Raw genomic sequence first — 26,887 nt, 5'->3', positions numbered from 1 at the left:
ACTTAGAAGCTTGGGAAGCAAGATAAGTTAGAAGCTTGTAGCACAAGCTTCCCAAGTGTGCAAGGCAAGCCAAACAATTCGACCAAGGGAACTAGGCTAGGCGGCCAAGGCTTGAATTTCATATTTAATCCAATCCAAAAACTTGGAATTGGTTTAGTTAGGTTCACCAAATGATGGTGAGACTTAGCTAAATCAATTCCTTGAAAAATATGGAAGAAAACAAGCCTAATATGTAAAATTTAACCTAGGCCCAATTCTGGGCCAATTACTAGTTGTACCTACACACCTTGTTATTTGTCACCCCACTTCTACTACTGAAAATATGAAAATGAATGACCCTTAATACAAGGTCAAATGGAGCAAAAGTCTCCAAGTAACATACCCTAAAATCTAAAAGGAATATCATATAATGAAAGAAAGAAAATGCCTCATAAATGCAAAAGCAAAATGAACCTATACAATGAACTACTATATACAATCATATGCAAGGTCTTCAAAATCAACCCATTTCTCTTGGGTCCTTCAATATATCACCTCTTGATCTTCTTGACCTTGGCATGGTTCCATCAGTATTTGAATTACATTTGGAGTGAATTTAGAGGCCATGTGGCCGGCCAATGGTAGCGCACATGGCATGACCTAAATTCACCTCCAAATGCAACTCAAATAACATGCAAATGTGGTGATCACATGGAAGCACATGGAACACATGATGAGCTAGAGTTTTTGGACCCAAATTTGAATTTGGAATTCAAATTTGGGCGCCTAAGATTAAATAAAATATACCATGGTTTATTTTAACCTTAGGTTTAACCTAGCTTGCTTGGCACACATCCTATGCCTATATAGTCATTATGACCATGTATTTTCACCACTTTGAGCATTTTATGAGAGTTTATACTTCAAAAATTCTCTCTAGTCGAAGTCACTTGAGGATCTTCTTCCATTCACCTTGAGATTTCTTCCTTGTAGCCTTAGGTCCTCGGACACTTCTATCCGAGGAGCTTAGTTCAACCTTAGGCAACACTTTTCGGATCAACCTTGAAGATTCTCAAGGAGTTCAAGAGAACGTTGAAGGAGCAAGTTCAGAGTTGGCAACTGAAGCTACTTGAACTCCATCATCATGCAACCACCATTGCCAACCATAATAGATGGAACTATGGGTACATAATGTAGGTTTAGATGTTTGGAAATTCTTAATTGAATGATATTGTGAGAGCTTCCAATATCAAAGGTCATGATTGAAAGCCCTTAGGGGTGCGTCTTGGAACTTAAGAGTTGTGGTGGAAGGAAGCCCTGAAAATGCTCAAGGGGAAAGTTGAAAATGAATTGCTTCCTTTAGTGAAGCAATAAAAATGTCCTCGAGTTATTGCAATAAAAATGTCCTCGAGTTATTTTACACTTGCAAAAAATATATTCTTGTTAAATTAAAAATGATTTTATTTTCACTGCTTTCTTCTTAGACACATGTTTCTAACAATGATTTAGCCAAATCATTAGTCAATCAATATCATGACTTTGTTAACATCAAAGTTGAAATGGTTTACGTTCATAAATGTTTATAGTTTAACACTAATATACTCTTAATATTTTCTACTAAGACCTCAAGGGTATATACTCTTATTACACTCATGGTAAAAGAACTATTGAATTAATTGAATTGAGATATTAAGTATTATGCTTAAGTGAGAGATTTTATGCTACTCTTGATTTTTCAGAACTTTTTATTTTTATCAAAGATCGCTAATTCTTTGTGAATAATACTCTTACTTATCAACCAATCTTGATCATGGTTTGTTCTTGATCAATTCTCATCTATTCACTTATCATTCTCTTGTTTGTTGGAGTTTCTTCGATGGTGAAGTTGATGACGAATTCCAGAACGGTGTAATTCGTTTAGACCGGAGGCTAGGACGTTCATCTATGCTTAAGCGTATCAAATCAAAAAAGGACGAGACAATTTAGGCTGCACCAATAGCACTCACAACGAAGATGATTTGCATACTAGCGGCCAAGACAAAATCAACACCCTCAATATTTTGAAAAACTCAATTTAATAGTGATGCACGTGTGCTTCTGTGCTTATAAAGTGAATATACTCACTATTTCGTGCTAGAGGACTGATGAAATTTGACTTCTTGTAGTGCGTTTTACATAAAATTTAACATAGGAATTGAAACTTATCTTTAGGTAGCATGCGACTCAAAATGATGGATCGGTTTTGATAGGGAAATAATTCTCTAAAGATATACTATGTAACAGAAATTAAAAAAAAAAATAGTAAAGAAGAATTGCTTAGTTTTTAATATTTTCCAAAAAGAATTTAGACTAGATTACAAATTTAGTTCCTGTTTAACTCTTAGTTCGTAATTTTGATGCCTCTATTTTTAAGTATACAATTTTGCTTCTCCAATCTTAATCCAACCGTCAAATTTGTAATAAAAAAAATAGATGAATTAAAAATTTATTTACTGAATTTTTATCTATATTCAATTTTAGTCTCTGAACAAACTTTTTACTAGTTATAGTCCCTGAACGTTCCTCCTATTAACAATTTTGGTTTTAGGGTAAAAAATTTTGTTCAGGAAAGAAAATTTTAGAGACTAAAATCAAATAAAATTTTGTTCAAGAACTAAAAATGAACATTGACAAGTTCAGCAACTGAAAACATGTAATCCAAAATAGATAGTCAAGATTAAATAGAATTAAACAAGACAATCGTGACCGTGCAAGTATACACGAGCGCAAAACCCATTCGTAAAAGGACCCAAATAACATTGAATACATAAATAAATAAATAAATAAAATGTTAATTAATCATTTTGACAAAGACTTGCAAAAATCCCTAATTTGTATAAAATACTCGCCATATATATAATGTTTGCAAAATAGCACTGCTACAAATTTATGAAGCAGACCTAACAGTTTATGATATCAGAACAAGATATAAAATTTGAAGAGTGAAACAAATTCCAGCCAAACTGAAATTGACGCAGTGCTATAGCTTACTCTTCTAATGCAATGCTAACAGTAAAATAGCTGAGAGCTCACAACAGCATGTTTCAAATCACAAGTTTTTGAAAGCAGACTCATGACTCGCCTTTTGTGGGGTGAGTCTAGCCAGAAGTGCCTTATTGTGGCAGTGCTCGGTGTCCACAAAGTAAAACTTTCCATTGGCCTTAAATGTCACAAAAGGCCTATTGGTTTCTGGTGGTCTAATATCAGAAAATTTGATAGTCTTTGGAATGTAAGTTGCCAGCCAGGACAACATCTCCACCTCGAAGCTGTCCGAACCTGGCTGCCACCTGAGTTTGTGAATGTACGGGCTAACGAACCAGTGAAGGGCGCCAGTTGTAGAAGCACTCAAGAATATCACAGTTGATGCTACTGCACCTTTCAGGATGACATTCATATCAGGGGATGTCATGAAAGTTATGACTGGACCGAGCGACACGGAGAGACAGCATGTTGAGAGAGACAAAAGTTTTACTTTCTTTATGGTATTTGAGATCGGGCCATAGTAAACAACTCCTGTTTCCTTGTCACCTTCGCTTGATTGTCCTCCACTATGAGGTCCGATGCTAATCTTGTTGTCTTCCTCAGTGGTTGGGGCTTGTGATGCCCATCTTTGGAAAACAGTAAGATGGGAGGGAGTTCTAAATGAATGATTGGTGTTATTGGGCCGTCCACAGGTCGAGGACCTAAAACAATGATATGCTGAACCATGGCAACAAATATATACAAGTAAAAACAAAAACATTAATAGATATATTGGTTAAAATAAAAAATAAATAAAAACTCAACCAGTCTTAGCATTCTACCCAAGGAAGAGCTCTACAAAGTTACTCAAGAACAAATAATCATTTGATATAATAAGCATAACTTTAGTACTGAATGGGAGGGGAATAATAAAATGGTAAATTAGCAATGAAAATTTTCAAATAAAAAATGAAACATGATACAAGTGGTGTTTTCTCAAGATAAGAAACCGTTAAATGGCTTACATGAGTGATCATTGGTTCACTGTAAGCATAACCCTGTCATTTTTCTATCTCCATATTATGGTTTGGGTGTTTAGAGTTATTTATTGGATCCTGATTTGAAGTTATGCAGGAAGTCTGTTTCTGCCATTTACTATTACTTTATGTCATTTGATGGGTTTTGTTATAGTTGACAGAGTATTAGCATTTGGCAACAACTGATAAAATGATGAACATGGCTGGGAAATTGGAACCTATAAGAGAATATCATTTCTCAATTTTTATTTTTCGTGTATTTCTGTTTCTATTGTTTGTTATTGCTAAATTGTTATAACCGGCTTATGGTTAGTTATAACAACTAGTCTTGAACCTATTCCTCTAATATAAATAGAACTCATGTATAGAGGATAGGTATCAATACATTTTGTATAATTCTACTTTCATAACGGCAATAACAAATGCAATTCTCTCAAGTTCAGTATTCGAACATGGTTTCAAGAGCCTAGAACCTAGTGTTTTTCCTTTCTTTCATCATGAATCCTTCAAATCCACCGCCAGCCCCGCCACACTCCTTGTTGGCGCCTCCAACAGTACCTTCATCAAGACTTCTCACATTTTCTCATTTGATCACTGAGAAACTCACCAAAGACAATTTTCTTCTATGGCGCCAACAGATTGAACCTGTCATCAAAGGTCATCCTCTTCATTCTCTTTTGGTGAATCCTCATATTCCTTTGTGATTTCTTTCTGAAGAAGATTGTGCCACTGGATAGGCAAATCCAGTGTATTAAGCATGGGAGCAACAAGATCAATTGTTACTTTCTTGGTTGCAATCGACACTCACAAGTAATATAGTCACACAAATCATAGGTTGTGTGCATTCTTGGGAACTTTGGGAGAAACTTCACGAGCACTTCAATGCGCACATGCAAGCACAAGTTATTTGCGTACGGAGCTACGTAACACAACTCTTGAAGGAAAAAACCATGGATGAGTTTCTTGCTCGAGTCAAAGCACTAGTTGTTTGTCTCTCATCGATTAGGGATCCTATTTCTCCACATTAACATCTTGAGGTTCTTCTACATGGCTTACCATGCTATTACAAATCCGTGGTAACCCCAATTAGCAGCAAATCAGTTCCACTACAGGTACCAAAGGTTGGAGCACTTCTTGCACATGAAGCTCAGATCAAACAATACAATAAACAAGCAGTAATCGACTCAACATCAGTTAATTTGACTCAAACAGTGACTTCCAAAACACCACAATAAGTCTTGCACAGTTCTGAACCACTCAAGAAAATTTTACACCGGCTCCTAATAATTCTTTCAATGATGATTATGTGTCTAATACATGCAGAGGTAATCAATTTCGCGGAGGAGGTTGTATTGGTTGGGGAAGGTCACGACATGGATGTTTCTCCCTTCAACGTCAAGTATGTTCCAGATACGGACACTTTGCACTCAACTACTATGATTGTTTTGATCCAGCTTATGCCGCCACAACTTGATCTGAACAGTTCAGACAGCAACAAAATTTCTCCTACCAGAACCATTTTTCAACACCTATAGGAATTCCTGTTCCTTCTCATCCACCACAAAATTAATCACAAACCCCACACTATTGTCCTGCGACACAAACTTTTTCTTAGGCGATGATTGCAAATACTGCACCTGTGAATGCTCCAGCACAAGTATAGCACAAGTATGGTATCCTGGCTTTGGCACTTCACATCATGTCACAAATAGCTCTGAAAATATTCACCAATTTCAACCTTTTGAAGGACCAGACCAAATTCAAATCGAAAATGGCCAAGGTTTGAGCATCAATCAAAAACAATTAAACAAGCTCTTCAAGGCTCCAATTGGCATGCAGCCATGCAGACTGAATTCACAGCACTATAATAGAACAAGAGATGGAAACTGACCCCTCTCCCACCTGGCAAAACACCCATTGGATGTAAATGGGTCTTTCATGTAAAGAAAATGTTGATGGTTCCTTAAATAAATACAAGGCAAGGTTGGTTGCCAAGGGTTTCAACCAACAATATGGGTTTGATTTCACATAAACATTTTCCCCTATTATGAAGCCTGTCACTATAAGAATCATTCTAACCTTAGGCTTGACTCATGGCTGGTTTTTATAGCAACTAGACATACCTCGGGACAGGATTGTGGTATTCTTTTAATTATGGTGCTCTGCTATAATAGTGGTTTCAAGAGACCTTTTGTCTTATTTGGTTTGAAGAGATAGGGAAGGGGAAGAAGATAAACGAAAACAAGAAATCATATTTGTATTATTTGATATTTGGAACAAAAAAGAATGAAGTACACAAGTGTACCCCAAAGAAGCATCCTCATGTCGAAACTACCAATTAGAAAATTCGCTCCCATCTGTATATCCAGAAGGGTATTCATGGCCAAAACTAAAAACTTGTATCATTACCACTAATCTGCCCTTTTATTTTTATCTCTCACAATAGACCCTGTAAGGCCTGTTCGGGAACTGCATTCTCATGCCAAACAATTTCCATATCTGCATTATATAGCAATTGAGAAGCCTTGCTGCATTTTGTACTCTTGATGTATTTTCTATTTATTCCTTGAAGAATTTCCTATCCTCTTAGTAGCTGTACTTTGTGTCTCTTCTTTCTCAAAAAATTAAACTTTTTATCATAAAAATTTTCATCAATAAAAACAACCTTTTCTTCCATAAATTTATGTCAATGAGGTTTGAACTTATTACATCATGTAACCTTGAAAACCACCTCTTATATTTTTCTCATTAAATAATCATTTTGCAAGTTTAAACGAAAACCTTACATGAATTATAATTTTAGTCGAAGGCAATATACAACTACAGAGCATTTCTTTTCACCCTCACTTAATCAAGGGCAGAAAAAGCTGGTCTTGATCTGGGCAATACTGGTAAAATTGAAGTAATTTCACAAGCACAATACTAATATATCAACAAAAAAAAAATCTTTTATATACTAAACCAACAGTTTTGAATTCCGACAAGACTATTAATCAACCATAACCTGACTTTAATTCAAACCAAGGTAATTTTGTTGTGACATGGACTGTTCATACCAATGATCTACAACTCAACATTGGTCAATATCTCACAGAATTTCAGAACGAATTCCGATGAAAATGATCCAAACCCCTATTCATGGTTTTAAAGCCGTGGGACACGATTTTCACTACAACATCAACGATTTTGGGCTCTCTGTATTTGTTCTCAATTTCTCGAAATACCAAGGAATCCCCGAGACCATTTTTTAAACCCCCTAATAATAGATTTAAAATCTGACTCACGTTGCTCAAAATTATATAGAATCTTGTAAATCATCAATCATTTTTTTTCAGCGCCTTAAAAAATTAAAATGTAATTACTGGCGCCGATTCTTGGGATGCCACAAAAAGAAACGAAAAACCCAGAAAGAGATCATGCAAAGTTTAAATCTTTTCAGGTAATGTTGAGAACGCAGAAAAAGCAGCGAGAGAAAGAGCACAACGAAAGACAGTGAAGAGAGTGAACCTGAAGGGGTGTTTGTGAACACGTGGCGGCGACTCTGTGACCGCAGCAAGTAAAGGAGAGCTGCTCTAGCCATTGCTGCGCTTCAAAATTACACTGTCACACACCAGTATGGGCATTTGGTCTAGTGGTATGATTTATAGGGTGCAAGAGGTCCCGAGTTCAACTCTTAGAATGAACCTATTCTTTATATATATACCCTCTTTAAGTCTCACAACTTTATCAAGTCTACGTAGTATAATATATGTTTCATTATAATAAAAATTTTAATAAATAAACTTATTTTTAGGGGATGTTTGGTAAAGAAGAAGTTTTTTTATATTTAGGAATTATGAGTTTTAGATTAATTAAAATATGTTTAATTATTCATTAAGGCTTCTCAGAGTATTTATATAGGATTCTCGAGAATTAAAAATTTTTGGACAAGTTAAAATATGTTTGGTTACTCATTAAGGTTCCTTAGAGTATTCATATAGGATTCTCGATAATTAAAGATTTTCATATTTAGTTACACTACTATTCATATGAGACTAATTAAAATACGTTTGGTTACTTATATAAGATTCTTGAGAATATTAACCTACCAAGTTGTGATCCTTAATTCTCTCAAAGTAAATAGCAATATTAGTAGTACCTCTAAGATATTTGAAAATAAATTCATAACAGTTAAATGTGTCTCCCTTGGATCAGATTGAAATTTGGCTCATAAGCATGTGATGTACATTATATCAGGTTTGGATGAAGTAAGGTAGAAAGGGTATCCTATCATTCCTCAGTACATGGTTTAATCTACCTTCTTTGATTCTTCATTCATTTCTAAAGTGGTCGATGGATGCATAGGTGATGGAACTAGCTTCAAGAATGATTGATTTCTTCTCGTAGCTTCTTCCTACTCTGTTTATCTTCATCCATGAGAATCTTTGAAGAAGAATGAGCTCAAAAATGGTTGAAAGGATGAGTAATGGTGGCTCTATTTCTAAAGAGAAGATAAGCTAAGAAGGTTTCTCACCATAAGGAAAGGATCATTGATAAGAGATTCAAATAGAGTTGCACTTAAATACATGAACTCTGAGACTATTGAAGTCTGAGAGAAAATCATCTTGTAAAACCCTAATTTTTATATTACTTATCTATATAATTTTTTGCAAATTATTATATGTTTTATTGTAATAAATATTATGCAATTTATTGTGAATGAAATTTATGTAATGTAATCTAGTAAAATTTTATGAATTTAGTGACATGAATTTTATTGCCAAAATTAATTATTCTCTAGACAGTGTTGTGAATAGGTAAAATGTGAGAAATTAGATTTAAGAAAGTTTAAGTTAGGAGAGAAAAACTTAAAATTAGAATTTATTGAAATTTTCTAAGGATTTAACAAAAAAATTATTTTTCTAAAATATTAAGTTAGAAAATTATAAAAAAAATGTTCGATGTGCAATATAGGATTTTATCTTAATTGTAGTATGTTTAGAATAATAAATAAAATTGTCTAAGAAAAAGTAAAAATTCAAGTTTCAACCAATCAAAATATTCTTTTTAAGCAATTTCTAAATAATTAAATCAAAATTAATTAAATAATTAGGAGATGATTAAGGGGTTTATTCCTATGTTTTTGCAAGTGAGGAATTTAATTATGAATTTAGTTTTTCATAAATTTAATTAGATTGCTAGACAATGTAAATATTTCTAAAAATTTCTAGAAAATGCTACAAAATCCTATAAAGATGATTTAATAAGAAAAATCAAAGGATGACTTATTTTGAGAGGCCATTTGACTAAGAGTCTCGCCACAAAATGGGTTAAAACACTTGACCAAAATGTGGCCAAAAAGTATGCCGGTGGAAAGGCTAAATAAATTGAAAAAAAAATTGAACTAAAGTCATAACATAAAAATCAACACAAAATAAAATTATGGAGAAAAGATAGACACTAAAAGGGGGGTTGAATAGTGTATATCAAAAACTCACGTTTTCAAGTAAGTGAAGTAGTATCTACAATAGACGAAGGGTTAGTAAGAGTAATCAATGAACATAGTGTTTTTATACTGGTTCACCTGAACCATCGAGGTTATGTCCAATTTTCAATCCATCCAAATTGAGTTCTACTAATTTTTAACAAAGTTACAAGTATTCTTTTACTAAGCCACTTCTAGCTTAAACAAGTGTTCTTTAACTGGTCTCTTCAAGTCAAAACCTAAGTATTCTTTTACAAACAAGCCTCTCGAAGCTCAACCTGAAGTATTCTTTTATAGATAAGCCTCTCCAGGCTCAAACCAAAGTATTCTTTTATAGATAATCCTCTCCAGACTCAAACCTAAGTATTCTTTTACAGTCAAACATCTCTAAGCTCTATCCTATAACAATAGTTATGAAGGTATCACAAGATTGCAATTCTTGTCTCTTTTAGACGTGATTACAACAAATCATTTTAGTACAAGAAAGCTCTTGAAGAAGATATTCTAAGAGATGTGTATTGTATCTCATAATTTTTATATATTTAGATTCTATGCTCTATTGTGTTTCTTCTAAGTTTTAGAGCTTCTCATATAGTAACTTTGAAAGAGATGACCATTATAGCTTCTTGAGTCTAATTCATAGAGTTGCTTTGTCTTAATCCTTCATACGATCTTTAGAGAGAGGAAGTATTCGTTGGTGCATTAAATGATTCAATTAATTTTTTCACCTAAACGTACTCCTTATCTTTGATAGATCAAGCTACTTATTAGAGCAAAGTAGCAAAACAAGAACAACAGGAAACAAAGTCAGTGTGTAGGCAAGAATATAGTCCTTTTTCAATGCCTCTTTTGTGAAATTCAAGATTTTTTTCCTTTGTTCTACTACTTTTCATGATTTTATACACTTTTAATAGAATGTGAGTTCCAAGACAACAACTTTTGATCTGTTAAGGTATAAAGCATTCATTTGAAAATTTAAAATGGTCAGTCACAATAAATAATGATCGTTACGAACAGTTTGTATCTTTCATCTAATTAGTTTCGTCTTACAAATGCTACTTCATCTTTCATAGTCTGAAACAATGACTTTTACAATGCATTTTCTTACTAAAAACTGTAGTGTTTGTTATCCTTAAAACTTATAAAAATGAGAGATATAAGATTATCTTTTGACTTAACAATCTCCCCATTTTTTATGGTGACAAACACATTTTTTTGAATAAAGCTTATTTTACCGTTTTGTAAGAAAACTTTCGATCTTGGTTAGATTAAGACAGTTTTTTGCATGATTTTTGAGAAAAATAATTTTTTTAGCTTAGAAATATTTTGTGTTTAAGCACAAGCTCTTTGCTTCTTTAGACAGGTAAACCTTACTACCAAAGATGTAACATTTTAAACATAAGTAGTTTGTTGTAGGGAGTAAGTCTTTGAAATCTATAATCAAACGAACTTAGCATGATATATAGACTTACGAGACTATGCATGGTTATTCGCATACATATATACTTGCGTTTACGAATGTTCCTAAATCTTGCATTCAATATAGATAAGTCATATAGACGATACTTCAAATGAATGCAACAAATTAGGTAGGGAAACTCCACCTGAAAACATGCATGTTCTAGTGCATATTCAAGCAATTGTGAAAGCATGTTATTGTGTCAATCATGTGTGAAATATGTGTAGTTTTTGGCATACATACAGATTGTGAATGTAAAATAATGCAAGGCATAATAGTGTAGATTGCAGATAAAATCAGAAACTGCAAAATAAGTCAGAGTAATCCCAAAATTCAAAAATATACTAAAACTCATAAAATAAAAATAATATAAACTAAAATTTAAAAATTCAAAAAAAAATATACTCTCATAAACTAGGCGTGTCCCTAGTGGAAGCCTAAGTGACACTTGGAGCCCTTTAAGACACTTCCACAAGTACTAATGAATACTAAGTTTCACCAATAATACCTAGGAGAGGTGGGAAAACACTAAAGGCTTCCCAAAATACTCATAAAGGTCAAGTACAAGCTTAAGAAAAATATGAAATGTCAAAGAAGTTAACCCACAATGAAACTAAATGAAATATAACGAATTTTGTAATGGATTGGCTTGCAATGGAAAAATTACGTCTCTAATTTTGTTACTATTTCCTGTTTTGAAATTTTCCCTACAAAATGAACACACAAGTTAGCCTCACTAACATGTTTCACTCGGGCTTTTAGGTGCCTTTATCTCCAAAAAGTTGTAGCCCCCTTTGATGTAGTTCCAATATGTCTCAATTATCAACTTCTTTCCAAGTGTGAGAACTAGAAAATGAACCTATCACCACCAAGAGTTAACAATCAACAAGAAAGAATGGAAGCCAATAAAATTAAGACTAAAAAGAACAATTAGAAGAGGCTAAACTCAAATAGGAATAAATGTGACAAATTTAAAGAATATTAAAAGACACAGCAAGAAAATAAAGGACAATTTCAACACTAGCTTTCAAAGGAATAGTCCTAGAAATGGCACTAGAGTTGATTACAAAATGAAACAAAAATTAATTTTTGCTAAAATTTTGAATGATTTTAATGTGTTTACAGCCATCAAACAAAAAGTACATAAAAGGAAAAAAAATACACAAAAATTCACAACACCAAGTGCTTTAAACTTTCTTTGTTTTATACTTTTGTTTTTCTAGCTTTTGCTTTTGTTTTTTCTTTTTTACTTTTGTTGCCTTCTTGGCTCTTTCTTTCTCTCTTTTTTTTACACTGAATATGAGAACTAAATAGAGGCCTAACAATGAATTAAAAAGGTTTACAAGTAGTGGAAAAGAGGTATACAAAGTGTCAGTCTACTAGATAAGTTTATATGTTACTAGTAACTAGTTTTGCTTCTAGTTTGTTCTCTTTTTTGTACAATTTCGTTAATTTTTGTTTCACACTTCCTAATTTGATTGTATATCTTAAACAAAGCACAAAAGACTCAAGGAATTTCTGGCCTTAAATTGCTAAGTATGAGTTAGCAAGTGAAGTTCACAAAATATGACACTAAAACATGCTAGATCTAGTAACATGCATAGGAATCATTCAATGAGCACTTTTAAGAATATTAATATGTGCAGCCAGCAATATAACCAAACCAAAACAGAGACTAATTTTTATAGACTTCAAAAGAAAAAGGCACCTAAGAGAAGCGATGAGAAGTAAAGCAAGTACACAAGACTTCTAAGACAAAACTAGGAGATCAAGAAAGGAAAAATTCATACAACTACTTGTTTTTCTTTGGAGTTTTCTTTTGATTGAATATTTTGGAGTCTCAAACACGATATAAGAAATCCTAAAATATTAAAATTCAGGAACAAGATTGTAGACCCCTAAAATTGTCCGGGTCGGAAATAAAGCTTGAAGACTCTCGAAGACCAAAGGAAAGTCAGCCGGAAGGACTCCTGGAAGACCCTAGGATGACAATCTGTAGGTTTAGAGGTCTTAGAGTAGCAAAAAATAAGAAAGTGGAGGGAATGAAGCCCAATACGGCCTCCCAAAAGTTCAGTACGGCCGTATTGAACATTTTAAACTACAATACGGCCGCACTGAACTCAATACGGCCGTATTGAAGTTTCTGAACTTCAATACGGCTGCACTGAACTCAATACGGCCGCACTGAACTTCAATACGGCTGCACTGAACTCAATACGGCCGTATTGAGGTTTTTTGAACTTCAATACGGCCGTACTGAATTCAATACGGCCGTATTGTAGTTCAAAACTTCAATACGGACCGTATTGACCCCCAGAGGCCGTATTGCGCCTCATCCCTATAAATATGACGTCAATTGGACGTCATTCCAGACTTTCACACTGAGTTTTAACCCTCTTCTTGAGTATTCTGGGTTTTTTTGAGCAGTGCTCTGCCTAGAAATCACTTGGAGAGTTGATCCGACGAAGTTCTTGAGTCACGAGCCATTTGCTTGAGTCTCGAACCTAGTCGAAGGGAAATCCTCCGGATTTCCATAGTTAAAATTTTATAGGAGGGAGCGAGCGGTCTTGTAGAGGGAGGGAACGCCAAAACGCTTCCCAATTTCTGTCAAGATATATAAGAAAGCACGCTTCAAAGGTTTATCTCTTTAAAGTCCCTTCTTTTACCGCTTTCTGTGTGTACATATTTAAACTGTCATCATGTAGATAGTTAATTTATAATTGCTTAGAATAAATAGGGGTAATTTAGTAATTTCGCACTATTATTTTTAGAAATAATCTGTCATAGGGAACCCGAAAGGGGCGCTGTGGGGTGCTAACACCTTCCCCACGCGTAACCGACTCCCTTACCCGACTCTGGTTGTAATGGCCGAAGTCGATTTTTGAATCGATTGCCTTAAACTTCTTTTTCCAATGTTTTGAGTAAAACATTGGTGGCGACTCCATGAACCCTTCCTTTTTTATGAAAACCGCTAATCCATGGAGGGTCCCGCTTAGGATTAACATGGATTGGTGAGCCTTTTAATAAAATTGCTCGTTTGACAAGGTCTCAGTTTGAGAATAAGTCATTCTAGCAATCCATAATTTTAAACAAATAAAAGAGTCCAACCATCCTTCGCGAATGCCGAAAGCCCGTTTCGGGCCGGTGGCGACAGATGGCGACTCCACTGGGGAAGCCTTGAGAGTCAGTCCTATTTAGTGACAGATTATTTTTAACAAATAATAGTTAAAATTACTTTATTACCCCTTACTTGTATGATAACATGCTTTATCTATTTGGCTTTAAATAACTGTTGTATGTTTAAATTTTCGCAAATGTTTGAAATAAAAACTGCACACAAACCTTTGCACACAACAGTTCCCTCTATACCCGGGGGCATGAGTGGTAAGCCATAGGGAGTGGATGTTAGTACGGCCGGTTGTCGAATGGGTCTATAGGTGCCCGTAGACCGTTGTCGGAAAGCATCACTCAAGGTGATAACCATGAACTCGAGTCCGACAGTGCGTTGGAGCTTTCCATCGGCTTACGATGAGAGGAATTGGGTCCCTATAATGGGGGCACCTTGGGGGCCTCAGACCGGCGAGAACAGTTAGAACCACCTTGACTATGCACCTTTCTGCAGGAAACCCCTACCTCGTGATTCGCTCGTGACTGTTCGTGGATGAGTGAATTGTTTGTGTAAATGCTTATGTGCAATTGTTTGTGCATTAATAAATAACCTCGTGATAAGGTCTAAGAATAAATCCCCATGCATGAAAATGCCATGACATGAGAGAAAAGACCATGTGTGAAAATATAATAAAAAGCGAGGAGCATGTACATCATTGCCAATAAGACCTCATGCATCCTCATCAATTATTCATTTTAGGATCACCAATACCCTCTCGATGTGAGTAAAAGGGACCCATGACTATTGAGATTCTCCGTTGGGGAGAGATCATAGGCTAGGGAGGGTGATAAACCTTCATCTTAAAAAGGCAGCGCCTTAAAGATGGAGTCTTATCAAGCTCACATCGAGAGTGTATTCATACCATGAATAAACTAATTAGATTAAAACATTTTAGAAAGTGGCTGGTCATCTCTCTGTCCTCACACGCGCGCAGAAAATCAAGAAGATGGACGCGTTGGAGGAACAATATAAGAAGCTTACAGCCGAGCTCTCACAGCTCAAGGAGCAAATGGCGCAAATGATGGAACTCATGCGTCACCACAACATACACGGGGCTGAGCACAGTGACCATGAGTCCCATCATGTTGGAGGAAAAGTGGAACAAGAGCTGAAAAGTGGGAAACTAGCTAAACCTTCCCAATTATTTAAAGCTAAGAAGACCTTTGGGAAGAAGAAGGAGAGAGGAGTCAGCGCCATAACCATTTCCTCGTCTTCCTCCACTTCGAAGTCAGGAAAGTCGCAATACAACTCTGTGAAGAAGTTTGATAAACTTCCGACCACATATAGCGACCTCCTGCCGAAGCTAGTGAAAGCACGTCTCCTAGCTTACGTTCCACTAAAGAAGATTGATCCACCTCATCCCTATTGGTACAAACCGCAAGACAAATGTCTGTACCATTCGGGGGCATCGGGGCATTCAACGGAGAACTGTAGAGCTCTCAAATATAAGGTCCAAAACCTTATCGATGCTGGGTGGATCACTTTTGATTCAACAGCGCCCGACGTGAGCAAGAATCCTCGGCCAAAGCAGGATTAGAGAGAAGAACAAGCCACGATAGGGCCCCTTCATATTTCTCTTTTAGGGACTCATGATCAGTACCCGAGATCATGAGAACCTTTTCATGTAAATAAGGGTTTTTGTACAGTTTTAATACATATCAATAAAGAGGCATTTTTCACATTACTCTCTCTTTTGTTCTTTTCTCTCTTTCCCTATTAACATTAATAATTCTAAACCTAAACAGAACCAATAAAATAATTATGTCTGTAACTGTTCGCTCTGACCGGGATCCGAAAGTTGAGGATAAATGGGTTGAGTTGGACAGTGATGAGGAGACCATTTCTCCGGATCTGCAAAGATTGCTAGATCAAGAAGCTCGTCAAGAGAAATTGGAGACTGTGAATTTGGGGCAGGGCCGAGAGATAAAAGAGGTCAACATTGGGACCCATATCAGTGATGAAATAAGGACACATGTTTCCGCTATGATTATAATAAAATCATTCTTTCTCATTGCTTCTTTTCTTGCTTATAATAAAATTCTAAACCACATTATTTTTAACCCTGTTTGAATAAACATGAATGAGGTTAAAATCATCTTAATAATAATAAACCCGCATCATTTTTATGTGGAAGTGTGTGTGACAACTTGGAGCACCTTCCCTTGGCCTTGACAAGTGCCATCATGGGTAAAAAGAAATCTTTCAAAATAAAAGAAGCTCGGCAGGAAACTCAAAAAGGGGACTGCGCAAAAATAAGAGCAAAAGACCCGCTAGGAATCCCACAAAAGGGTGACCTAGGCAAAAGTTAGGGTTGCAAAAATGAATAAAAACAAAAGTCCGCTAAAACGCCACAAAAGGGTGTTTTAGGCAAAAATAAGGACAATCAAAAAAATAAATCCATGATGGTACCATGAACCGAATTCAAAAAGAAAGGTTCAACGGAAGCTATCCAAGTTGTCGAATCACAACACGACTTTTTAACTTCATAAGTGTTTAATCAAACAAGCCTAAACACATAAGCCTACCTTGGCCATCCATTCTTACAAAAACCATTTTTGAAAAATAAATCCCCTCTAAAACACAAACTTCAGAACAAAAATATCTTTCCTTTCTTTTCTCTCTTGTCCCGAAAGATTTTAGAATAATCTAGTGGAAGCATGGAGAAATAAATCATCACTGAAAATGGATCTAATCTGAATAATAAAATGGGGGAAGAACTGTGCCAAGAATTCAAGATCCAACATCATAACTCTTCCCCATATCGGCCGAAGATGAATGGGGCAGTCGAGGCAACCAATAAGAACATCAAGAAAATAGTGCAAAAGATGGTTGTCTCATTTAAAGACTGGCACGAGATGTTACCCTTCGCTCTTCATGGCTATAGGACTTCAGTACGCACATCTACAGGAGCTACTCCATTCTCCCTCGTCTATGGGATGGAGGCAGTTCTACCCGTCGAAGTCGAAATACCTTCTCTAAGGGTAATCATGGAAGCAAAACTTTCCGAGGCAGAATGGGTTCAAAGCCGATACGACCAGTTGAACCTTATCGAAGAGAAACGGCTGAACGCCATATGCCATGGTCAAGCCTATCAGAGGAAGATCAAAAAGGCTTTTGACAAGAAAGTCCACCCTCGAGTCTACCATGAGGGAAAGCTGGTAATGAAGAAATTACTACCAGCTCAAAAGGACAAAATCGGAAAGTAGGCCCCAAATTACTAAGGACCATACGTGGTGAAGCGAGCCTTCTCAGGAGGAGCATTAATCCTCACAGACGTGGATGGAGAAGAGCTTCGATACCCAGTCAACGCTGACGTGGTAAAGAAGTATTATGCTTGAAGACGTTGCTTGCATAAGCCCGCTAGGATGAAAACCCGAAAAGGGCATCCTAGGCAAAAGTTAGGGCAAAATAAAAAGCCCGCCAGTACAAGGGTACTAGGCAAAACAAAGGTGAATTTATCCCCGCTAGGATACGTCCTAGGCAAAAATTAGGGGCAAAAGAATAAGATGCAAAAACAAAGCAAGCAACGATCACTTGAATCGAAAACCGAAAGGCGGTTCAAGTGATTATCTTCTAGAAGCAAGCGTCTTGCAGCATCTACACTCCTGGCTCAGCAACTAGGGGAATGTAAAGAGCAACAATTACAGATATAATTGTTAAGCCCAATGTATATAGCCTACCCTGGCTAGCCATTCTTCAGAAATTTCCTTCTGTATATCTTTCTGTAAAAACACTTGTGAATATTAATAAAATATCTATTCATTTCTTTTCTCTCTTGACCATGTGATTATGCCTCTAAATTGGTATTTCTAAAAATTGTATGAAATTCCTTAATAATCGGTCAATAAAGAAAATTGGAGGGGTTCCTATAAAATCCATAATCTCCTGCATAAAAGGCTCACAAAAATATTCCCTCACGTCGATGACAGAAATTCCTCCAAGAAAAGGAGGATAGGGAGAGCCATTCATTTTTCTAAAAAAAAACATTAAATAATAAAACTTGCATTTGTGCATCACACACATTAGTTGCACATTCAAAGACCTTATCATGAGGCAATTGCATAAAATAGAAAATAGGAAAAATTGCTTGTGTATGGCAGCGGTCAACAGAAAAAGCCGCAAATCAACAGAAAAGGCAAAAATACAGAAAAAACCAAAAAAACGACAAAAAAGGCAAAAAATACAGAAAAAGCCAAAAACGACAAAAAAGGCAAAAGATTTAGAAAATCAATCGCCTCGTACAGAATAACTGAGCCTGGAGAGGCTTGCCGAAATAATACTCTCTCAGAATAATTGAGCCTGGAGAGGCTTGCCGAAACAATACTCATGCAGAATAACTGAGCCTGGAGAGGCTTGCCGAAACAATACTCCCACAGAATAACTGAGCCTGGAGAGGCTTGCCGAAATAATACTCCCATAGAATAATTGAGCCTGGAGAGGCTTGCTGAAAAAATACTCCCACAAAATAATTAAGCCTGGAGAGGCTTGCCGAAATAATACTCTCCAAAAGACGTCTCAGCTCGCATTCTCGGGCTGAACAAAAAACAATACTCTCAGAATAATTGAGCCTGGAGAGGCTTGCCGAAATAATACTCTCGCAGAATAACTGAGCCTGGAGAGGCTTGCCGAAATAATACTCTCATCAGAATAATTGAGCCTGGAGAGGCTCGCTGAAATAATACTCCCCAGAGAAACCCCAACTCAAGCTCACGGAACAAATCCCCAGCGAGAGCTATCAAAGCAAGATCGACAAAATTCCCAATGGAAGCACGATCACCCAAGCAGTATACCTAGTCAAAGGACTTAAAACTTCCTCAGTGGAAGATAGCTCTCCAACTCAGGCGTTGAGTGAGTCTAAGCCTGTAGAGGCTTCCTAAATAATACTCTGGGATACATAAGATCCCCAAATCCCCACTCGCCTACTCAGAGGCACCCCCTCAAGAAAAATCACAAAAGACAAATAATCATTCCCCAAGCGGAATCCGGCACTCAGCCGAACACCAAACATCAAGATAATTAGCCTACTCAGAGGCACTCTTTCAAAAAAGAAAAAAATCCAAAAGATCAATAACAATTCCCCAAGCGGAATTTGGCTTTTCAGCCATATCATTGAACATCAAGATGATATGCCTAACAGAAGAGGCTAATCAAAATCAACGACAGAATCCCCCAGCGGATAACAGCCTACACAGAGGCGACAAAACCAGAAAAACAAAAAGAGTCACCCGAATAAGGATAACCGGGATACTCCACCATCGTCGAAAGGACGTCAGCCAATCATAAGGCACCACTCATCTCAGAAAGAGCATCTTCGTGTCTACACCCCAGGGAAACAGAAATTCCTCAATGGGCACCAACTATGCAAAGGAAAGTTAGGACACAAGAACCTATGAGTAACTGCACATCCCCTAGACGGATCCCTGCGTTATCCAGCCCTCAGTGGCACAAAAATCAAAAACAATCGTCAAAGCAGCATCGTGGACTGTGGAGACAAAATCAAAATCAACATCCAGAACCCCCAGTGGATAATAGCCTACACAGAGGCTACAAAATCAGAAACTCAAAGAAAGTCTGGAGAGACGGTACTCAAACAAAGTCTGGAGAGACGGTACTCAAAGAAAGTCTGGAGAGACGGTACTCAAAGAAAGTCTGGAGAGACGGTACTCAAAGAAAGTCTGGAGAGACGGTACTCAAACAAAGTCTGGAGAGACGGTACTCAAAGTCTGGAGAGACGGTACTCAAACAAAGTCTGGAGAGACGGTACTCAAAGTCTGGAGAGACGGTACTCAAAGAAAGTCTGGAGAGACGGTACTCAAAGAAAGTCTGGAGAGACGGTACTCAAAGAAAGTCTGGAGAGACGGTACTCAAACAAAGTCTGGAGAGACGGTACTCAAACAAAGTCTGGAGAGACGGTACTCAAACAAAGTCTGGAGAGACGGTACTCAAACAAAGTCTGGAGAGACGGTACTCAAACAAAGTCTGGAGAGACGGTACTCAAACAAAGTCTGGAGAGACGGTACTCAAAGAAAGTCTGGAGAGACGGTACTCAAGGTCTGGAGAGACAGTACTCAAAGTCTGGAGAGACGGTACTCAAGGTCTGGAGAGACAGTACTCAACCATCAGCGTCGTCAGAGGCACGTTGGTGTTCAACTTCCAGCTCGGGCGTCGAGTGAAGTTGACCCTGGAGAGGGTAAACTTAGCTACCGAGGTTGTCAGAAGCGCCGAGGTATGCAACAACCTGGAGAGGCTACTCAACAATTTTCCACCGGAAGACGCTACAAGTCAGAAGGTTGGCACATCACCCGGACAATTGGGTCAACTCCTTTACTTGTCAGCCGGTACACCAAAAGGCCGTCCGACTAAGTAAAGGGGGGGCAGCTGTAGACCCCTAAAATTGTCCGGGTCGGAAATAAAGCTTGAAGACTCTCGAAGACCAAAGGAAAGTCAGCCGGAAGGACTCCTGGAAGACCCTGGAAGACCCTAGGATGACAATCTGTAGGTTTAGAGGTCTTAGAGTAGCAAAAAATAAGAAAGTGGAGGGAATGAAGCCCAATACGGCCTCCCAAAAGTTCAGTACGGCCGTATTGAACATTTTAAACTACAATACGGCCGCACTGAACTCAATACGGCCGTATTGAAGTTTCTGAACTTCAATACGGCTGCACTGAACTCAATACGGCCGCACTGAACTTCAATACGGCTGCACTGAACTCAATACGGCCGTATTGAGGTTTTTTGAACTTCAATACGGCCGTACTGAATTCAATACGGCCGTATTGTAGTTCAAAACTTCAATACGGACCGTATTGACCCCCAGAGGCCGTATTGCGCCTCATCCATATAAATATGACGTCAATTGGACGTCATTCCAGACTTTCACACTGAGTTTTAACCCTCTTCTTGAGTATTCTAGGTTTTTTTGAGCAGTGCTCTGCCTAGAAATCACTCGGAGAGTTGATCCGACGAAGTTCTTGAGTCACGAGCCATTTGCTTGAGTCTCGAACCTAGTCGAAGGGAAATCCTCCGGATTTCCATAGTTAAAATTTTATAGGAGGGAGCGAGCGGTCTTGTAGAGGGAGGGAACGCCAAAACGCTTCCCAATTTCTGTCAAGATATATAAGAAAGCACGCTTCAAAGGTTTATCTCTTTAAAGTCCCTTCTTTTACCGCTTTCTGTGTGTACATATTTAAACTGTCATCATGTAGATAGTTAATTTATAATTGCTTAGAATAAATAGGGGTAATTTAGTAATTTCGCACTATTATTTTTAGAAATAATCTGTCATAGGGAACCCGAAAGGGGCGCTGTGGGGTGCTAACACCTTCCCCACGCGTAACCGACTCCCTTACCCGACTCTGGTTGTAATGGCCGAAGTCGATTTTTGAATCGATTGCCTTAAACTTCTTTTTCCAATGTTTTGAGTAAAACATTGGTGGCGACTCCATGAACCCTTCCTTTTTATGAAAACCGCTAATCCATGGAGGGTCCCGCTTAGGATTAACATGGATTGGTGAGCCTTTTAATAAAATTGCTCGTTTGACAAGGTCTCAGTTTGAGAATAAGTCATTCTAGCAATCCATAATTTTAAACAAATAAAAGAGTCCAACCATCCTTCGCGAATGCCGAAAGCCCGTTTCGGGCCGGTGGCGACAAAGATTAACCTAAAGGCACATAACAAGATTGATCCATAAAGACTAATGTATGAATAAAAAACAATTTCAAGACAAAGTGAATTGTTCTATAGATTTATGGTTGTGACACAAGAACAATTCTAATCCATGCAAATCAATATAAAATCAAGAGCAACACATTAGAAATGAACAAAAACATTAAACAACATGATTTGACTGAACGAAATTGAAAGGAAGCTAAAGTAAAGTGTTTACCAAAAAGACCTTGCTCTTGATACCAATGGAAACCTCAAGAAGAGACTGAATTGATGAAGCTTGTCAGAACCTAAAAAATTCTGATCTTGCCCACAGATAGTATGGACTTCCATTTTGAAAATCTCATCAGTTAAGGAATACCCAGACATTAGACTAATTCCTAACCAATGATTTTTGAAAAGGTTTGAAGGAGTCGCCACCAATGTTCTACTTAAAACATTGGAAAAAGAAAAGATTTTTAAAATTACAATAATGGCCTTCATAGCTAGAATTGGGTTTGGTGGTCGATTACGTGTAAGGAAGGTGTTAGGTACCCTACGATGCCCTAATTCGGTACCCTATGATGATTTTAGCATAATAATAAACAATAATTTAAATGTTTACCCCTTTTATTAAGAAACTATTTACATTTGAATTTGAAATTACACGATCTCCCCTAAGATGTGTACATGGTTGTTTTTATTGATTAACAATGTTGTATGGCATAAATAATAGATTGAAGGAAGGATTTTTGTGAAATACCTCTTGATCGAGCTTTATTGGATCTTCAAGGGCAGAATCTAGGTGTTTTTTGGCAGCCTTTCGCATTATAATTACCTCACAAATCTCAAGAAATACAAAAAAAGGGAGAAGATAAGTGTCTAAACTCTAGAGGGACTTTTAGATACTAAATTTTCTAGCCCCGAGCACTGTGTCCAAGTCTGCTATTTATAGGCAAGAAAATCTACTAGAACGGGCCATTCTGATTTCGAAATGGGCCGTTTTAGACTTTTCTATTATGTGTAAAATTTGAATCTAGAATGGCTCGTTCCCAAAGCAGAATAGTCCGTTTCGGATTTGAATTTTACACATAACAGAGTCGGTTAGAATAGGGCATTCTGACCTAGTGTTGACGTCCTTGGTGAAGGTGGATGTCAGAACCTTCAGCGGATACTCGGCAGTGATCCTAGTTTTGACTCAAGGTACTTGGCGGTGCCCTCGATGTCACTCATTGATTTGAAGAACTCGATGGTGTCTTCAAATCAAGATGAGTGTTCACGCCCTTTATTAAGGTGGACGTCAGAATCTTTGGCAGATACTCAACAATGACCCTTAGTTTTGACTTGAGGTACTCAGCGGTGCCCTCGATGTCGCTCACTGATTTGAGGAACTCGACGGTGTCTTCAAATCGAGATGAGTAGATGTTGGCGTCTTTTGTGAAGGTCGGCGTCGTATCCTTTGGTGAATACTTGACGGTGATCCTTGAACTGATGTTTGTAGGCCCTGAGGTTGACGGGAAAAAGATGCCTGAAATGCCCCTATATTAGTCTAAGATTAGCAAGATTTTGCTGATGCCCTGCTAAGTGAGTTCTGTAATGCCTCTCTAGGCGTCTCTGGTTGGGGAATGAGATATGCGATAGAGATTTTGGTGTTGTTCCTACCGTATGAGTATTATGATGCATGTCCAAGCGTCTTCTGAGGATTGGTTTCTCTGATTTGGTCGCCTTTTTTCTTAGGCGAGAATGTCTAACAAAGATAGTTTGTAGATAATGTCCTTGTGCTAGTGGGTGAAAGATCATCCTTTTTGTGGGATGATCAATTTTTTTTCTACACGCAAGATGTTGAATGTTTGCTTATTCCTCCTGGGCAGGTTCTACTCTGTCTTGTTGTTGTTGTACTTTTCTTTGCTTAGTGGCTATGAAACCAATTTTAGAGAGTTCCCTTACTTCTTCCGTCCCTTTGTCGATATGGTTTTGGCCCCTGTGGCCTTTCTCGACTGTTGAGTCTTTCTAACATTTGTCGATGCTTTTGGCTTGAGAACTCCCCGTGACTCATGGCAAGTAAACACAAGCGAAGAATGCAAGAATGCAAGATGCAAAGAGAATGCAAAGAAAAATGGATTGGAATTCTTCTCTCTTTCTCATTCTTTTTTAAAGTTGAGTTTATAGCCTTTTGTGCATCCTTGTTCCATATGCATGTAATGCATTAATGCTTATATGCTAAGCTTAAAGTGCAAATTAATTTTTACCTTCAAGAAGTTAATCTATGCACATTAATTATTGGTATGGAATGTTAACCTTCAACCACGTCGAATTCATTCCAAGTGTTGCCTTTTGAACCCGAGGTTTGTGCAGTTCGACCCTCTTGCTTGTATCGGATATGTTGTATCAGCCCTTAGATTAGGTGTACATACACTTTGTTCCAGGACACCTCCAATTTCTCCCTATGAGGGTTCACTGTGCATACTCTGTGTATCTCTCAATATTACCTTAATGCCATATAGGTCAAGAGAAAGAAAAAGGATGTACATATTTTTTTGTAAAAGGTTTGATAAAAGGGATTTTTCAAAAATGATTTTTAGAAGCATGGCTGACCGAGGTAGGCTAGTGTTTTAGGTTGATAAACAAACATATCCGTTACCAGGAATTCGTTTTTGTACTTAGCCTTTTCTTTTTTAGGAGTCAAGCAATGACTTGGGATCATACTTTCATTGAATGATCCTCCCCTGAGCCCCTTTTTAGTTTTCAACTCAGGTTGCTGCTTTAGTATCCTAACTTTTGCCTAGGTCACTTGAGATGTGTTCCCTAGTGGACATTTTTCTTTTAATCCTTACTTTTGCCTATGTTTCCCTTTTTGCTTGTGGGTCTCCTAGCGAATTTTACCCTAATTTTTGCACAGCCCCCTTAGCGGGTTTCTTGTCGGGCTTCTGTCTTTGCAGCTTTTGTTTGAGATGTGGGATTCCTTCTTTGTTTAATTTTATTAAACCCTAGTCATGTTTGAATTAGGTGGTTATTCCTTTGCTTTACTTTTCAAATTTAGTGCATGTTAGGCTATCGTCTAAGTGACGTCCATATTCTAGATACGGATTGTTTATTGTGGGTTAATGGGTGAGGCTTAGAGTAAGTGTTTAGAGAGAGAAAAGAAATGAGGTAGAGAAAGTATATGGCATTTAAAATAATATTTTGATTTACAAGTGCCTTTTTAATGTAGCTCGAGGGCCCAGACATGCCCCAAGTTCGTGATTCGTACACAGAGAAAAGAAGGAAGAATGTCCCTTAGAGAGGTTCGGTACAATTCTTTCAACAATATTGTTCATCTGTCAGCATATTCGCTGACTTCTATCCCATCTGGTAGGTAAATCCACGATATAGATCTCACTAGGGGTACGAACCCATGAGATCGCATCGATGTTTTTGGATCTACTCTTCATCCATCACGAATCTCCAAGAGTTCTGTCTCAATCGCTATGATTCTTTCAACGATATTGTTCATCTGTCAGCATATTCACCAACTTTTATTCCATCTGCTGGGTAAATCCACAGTATAAATCTCACCAGGGGTACGAACCCACGAGATCGCATCGATGTTTTCGGATCTACCCTTCATCCATCACGAATCTCCCAGAGTTTTGTCTTGATCACTATGATTCTTTCAATGATACTATTTATTTGCCAACATATTCATCGACTTTTATCCCATTCGCAGGGTAAATCCACGGTAAAGATCTCACCGGGGGTATGAGTCCACGAGATCGCATTGATGTTTTCGGATCTACTCTTCATCCGTCACGAATCTCCAAGACTTCTGTCTCGATCACTACAATTCTTTCAACGATACTGTTCATTTGTCAGCATATTCGCCGACTTCTATCTCATCTGCTAGGTAAATCCACGGTATAGATCTCACTAAGGCTACGAACCCACGAGATCGCATCGATGTTTTTGGATCTACTCTTCATCTGTCACGAATCTCCAAGACTTCTGTCTTAATCGTTATGATTCTTTCAATGATACTGATCATCTGCCAACATATTTATCGACTTCTATCCCATTTGTCGGGAAAATCTATGGTACAAATCTCAGTGAGGCTACAAACCCACGAGATCGCATCGATGTTTTCGGATCTACTCTCCATCCATCACGAATCTCCAAGAGTTCTGTCTAGAACGCTATGATTCTTTCAATGATATTGTTCATTTGTCAGAATATTCGCTGACTTCTATCCCATCCGCCAAGTAAATCCACGGTACATATCTCATCGGGGGTACGAACCCACGAGATCGCATCAATGTTTTTGGATCTACTCTTCATCCATCACAAATCTCCAAGAGTTCTGTCTCCATCGCTAAAATTCATTCAACGATACTGTTCATCTGTCAACATATTCGCTGACTTCTATCCCATCTGTTGGGTAAATCCGCGGCATAGATGTCACCGGGGGTACAAACCCACGAGATCGCGTCGATGTTTTCAGATCTACTCTTCATCCGTCACGAATCTCCAAGAGTTCTGTCTCGATCGCTATGATTCTTTTAATGATACAATTCATCTGTTAGCATACTCATCGACTTCTATCCCATCCACGGTACAGATCTCACCGGGGGTATGAACCCATGAGATCGCATCGATGTTTTCGGATCTACTCTTCATCCGTCACGAATCTCCAAGAGTTTTGTCTCGATCGCTACGATTCTTTCAACGATGTTAAGTCAGACGAAGAAATTCCCAACAAGGTTTTGAACATGAAAAATATAATGCATATTGTTATTTCTCACATGTATGTTAATGTTTCAGATAAATATAAGAACAAATTGAAAAATGGAGTACGCGTTATTGCACATACCATGCATGGTTGAGCTGCACAAAACATCAAACGATGGTTAATCAGACATCAAGACTAAAACCTGATCAAAAGCCAGATACAAGACGAAGGGCACTGGTGTAGACACCCAATTTCGTTCGGGGGCATACAAACAAGGGAATGGACCCCCTGTTATGAAAGGAAGGAGCTCTCGAAGCATGTAAACAACAAGATAGGACTTTAGAAGGCCCAAAAGCCCAAAAAGCTAATTTTAGAAGACCGAAATGGCTATTCTAAAACCAGAACGGGTTGTTTCCAATTTGGAACGGGCCA

The 26,887-nt window shown here is 37.6% G+C and overlaps 1 protein-coding gene across 1 annotated transcript; it reads right to left on the bottom strand.

The window, feature by feature from the left end:
* Positions 1-2,833: 2,833 nt before the first annotated feature.
* On the bottom strand, positions 2,834-7,690 carry LOC109816675 (uncharacterized). Its single transcript, XM_020381756.3, has 2 exons — positions 7,524-7,690; positions 2,834-3,717 (listed from the first exon to the last, which is right to left on the bottom strand). The coding sequence occupies exons 1-2, from the start codon at positions 7,594-7,596 to the stop codon at positions 3,068-3,070; spliced, it is 723 nt and encodes a 240-aa protein (XP_020237345.1). The 5' UTR covers positions 7,597-7,690; the 3' UTR covers positions 2,834-3,067.
* Between the last annotated feature and the right edge of the window lie 19,197 nt (positions 7,691-26,887).

Source organism: Cajanus cajan, chromosome 1 (genome assembly GCF_000230855.2).
Source record: "Cajanus cajan strain Asha chromosome 1, NIPB_CcT2T_4, whole genome shotgun sequence".
In the NCBI taxonomy this organism is placed as follows: Eukaryota; Viridiplantae; Streptophyta; class Magnoliopsida; order Fabales; family Fabaceae; genus Cajanus; species Cajanus cajan.
This window is presented reverse-complemented; position numbering and strand designations above follow the sequence as displayed.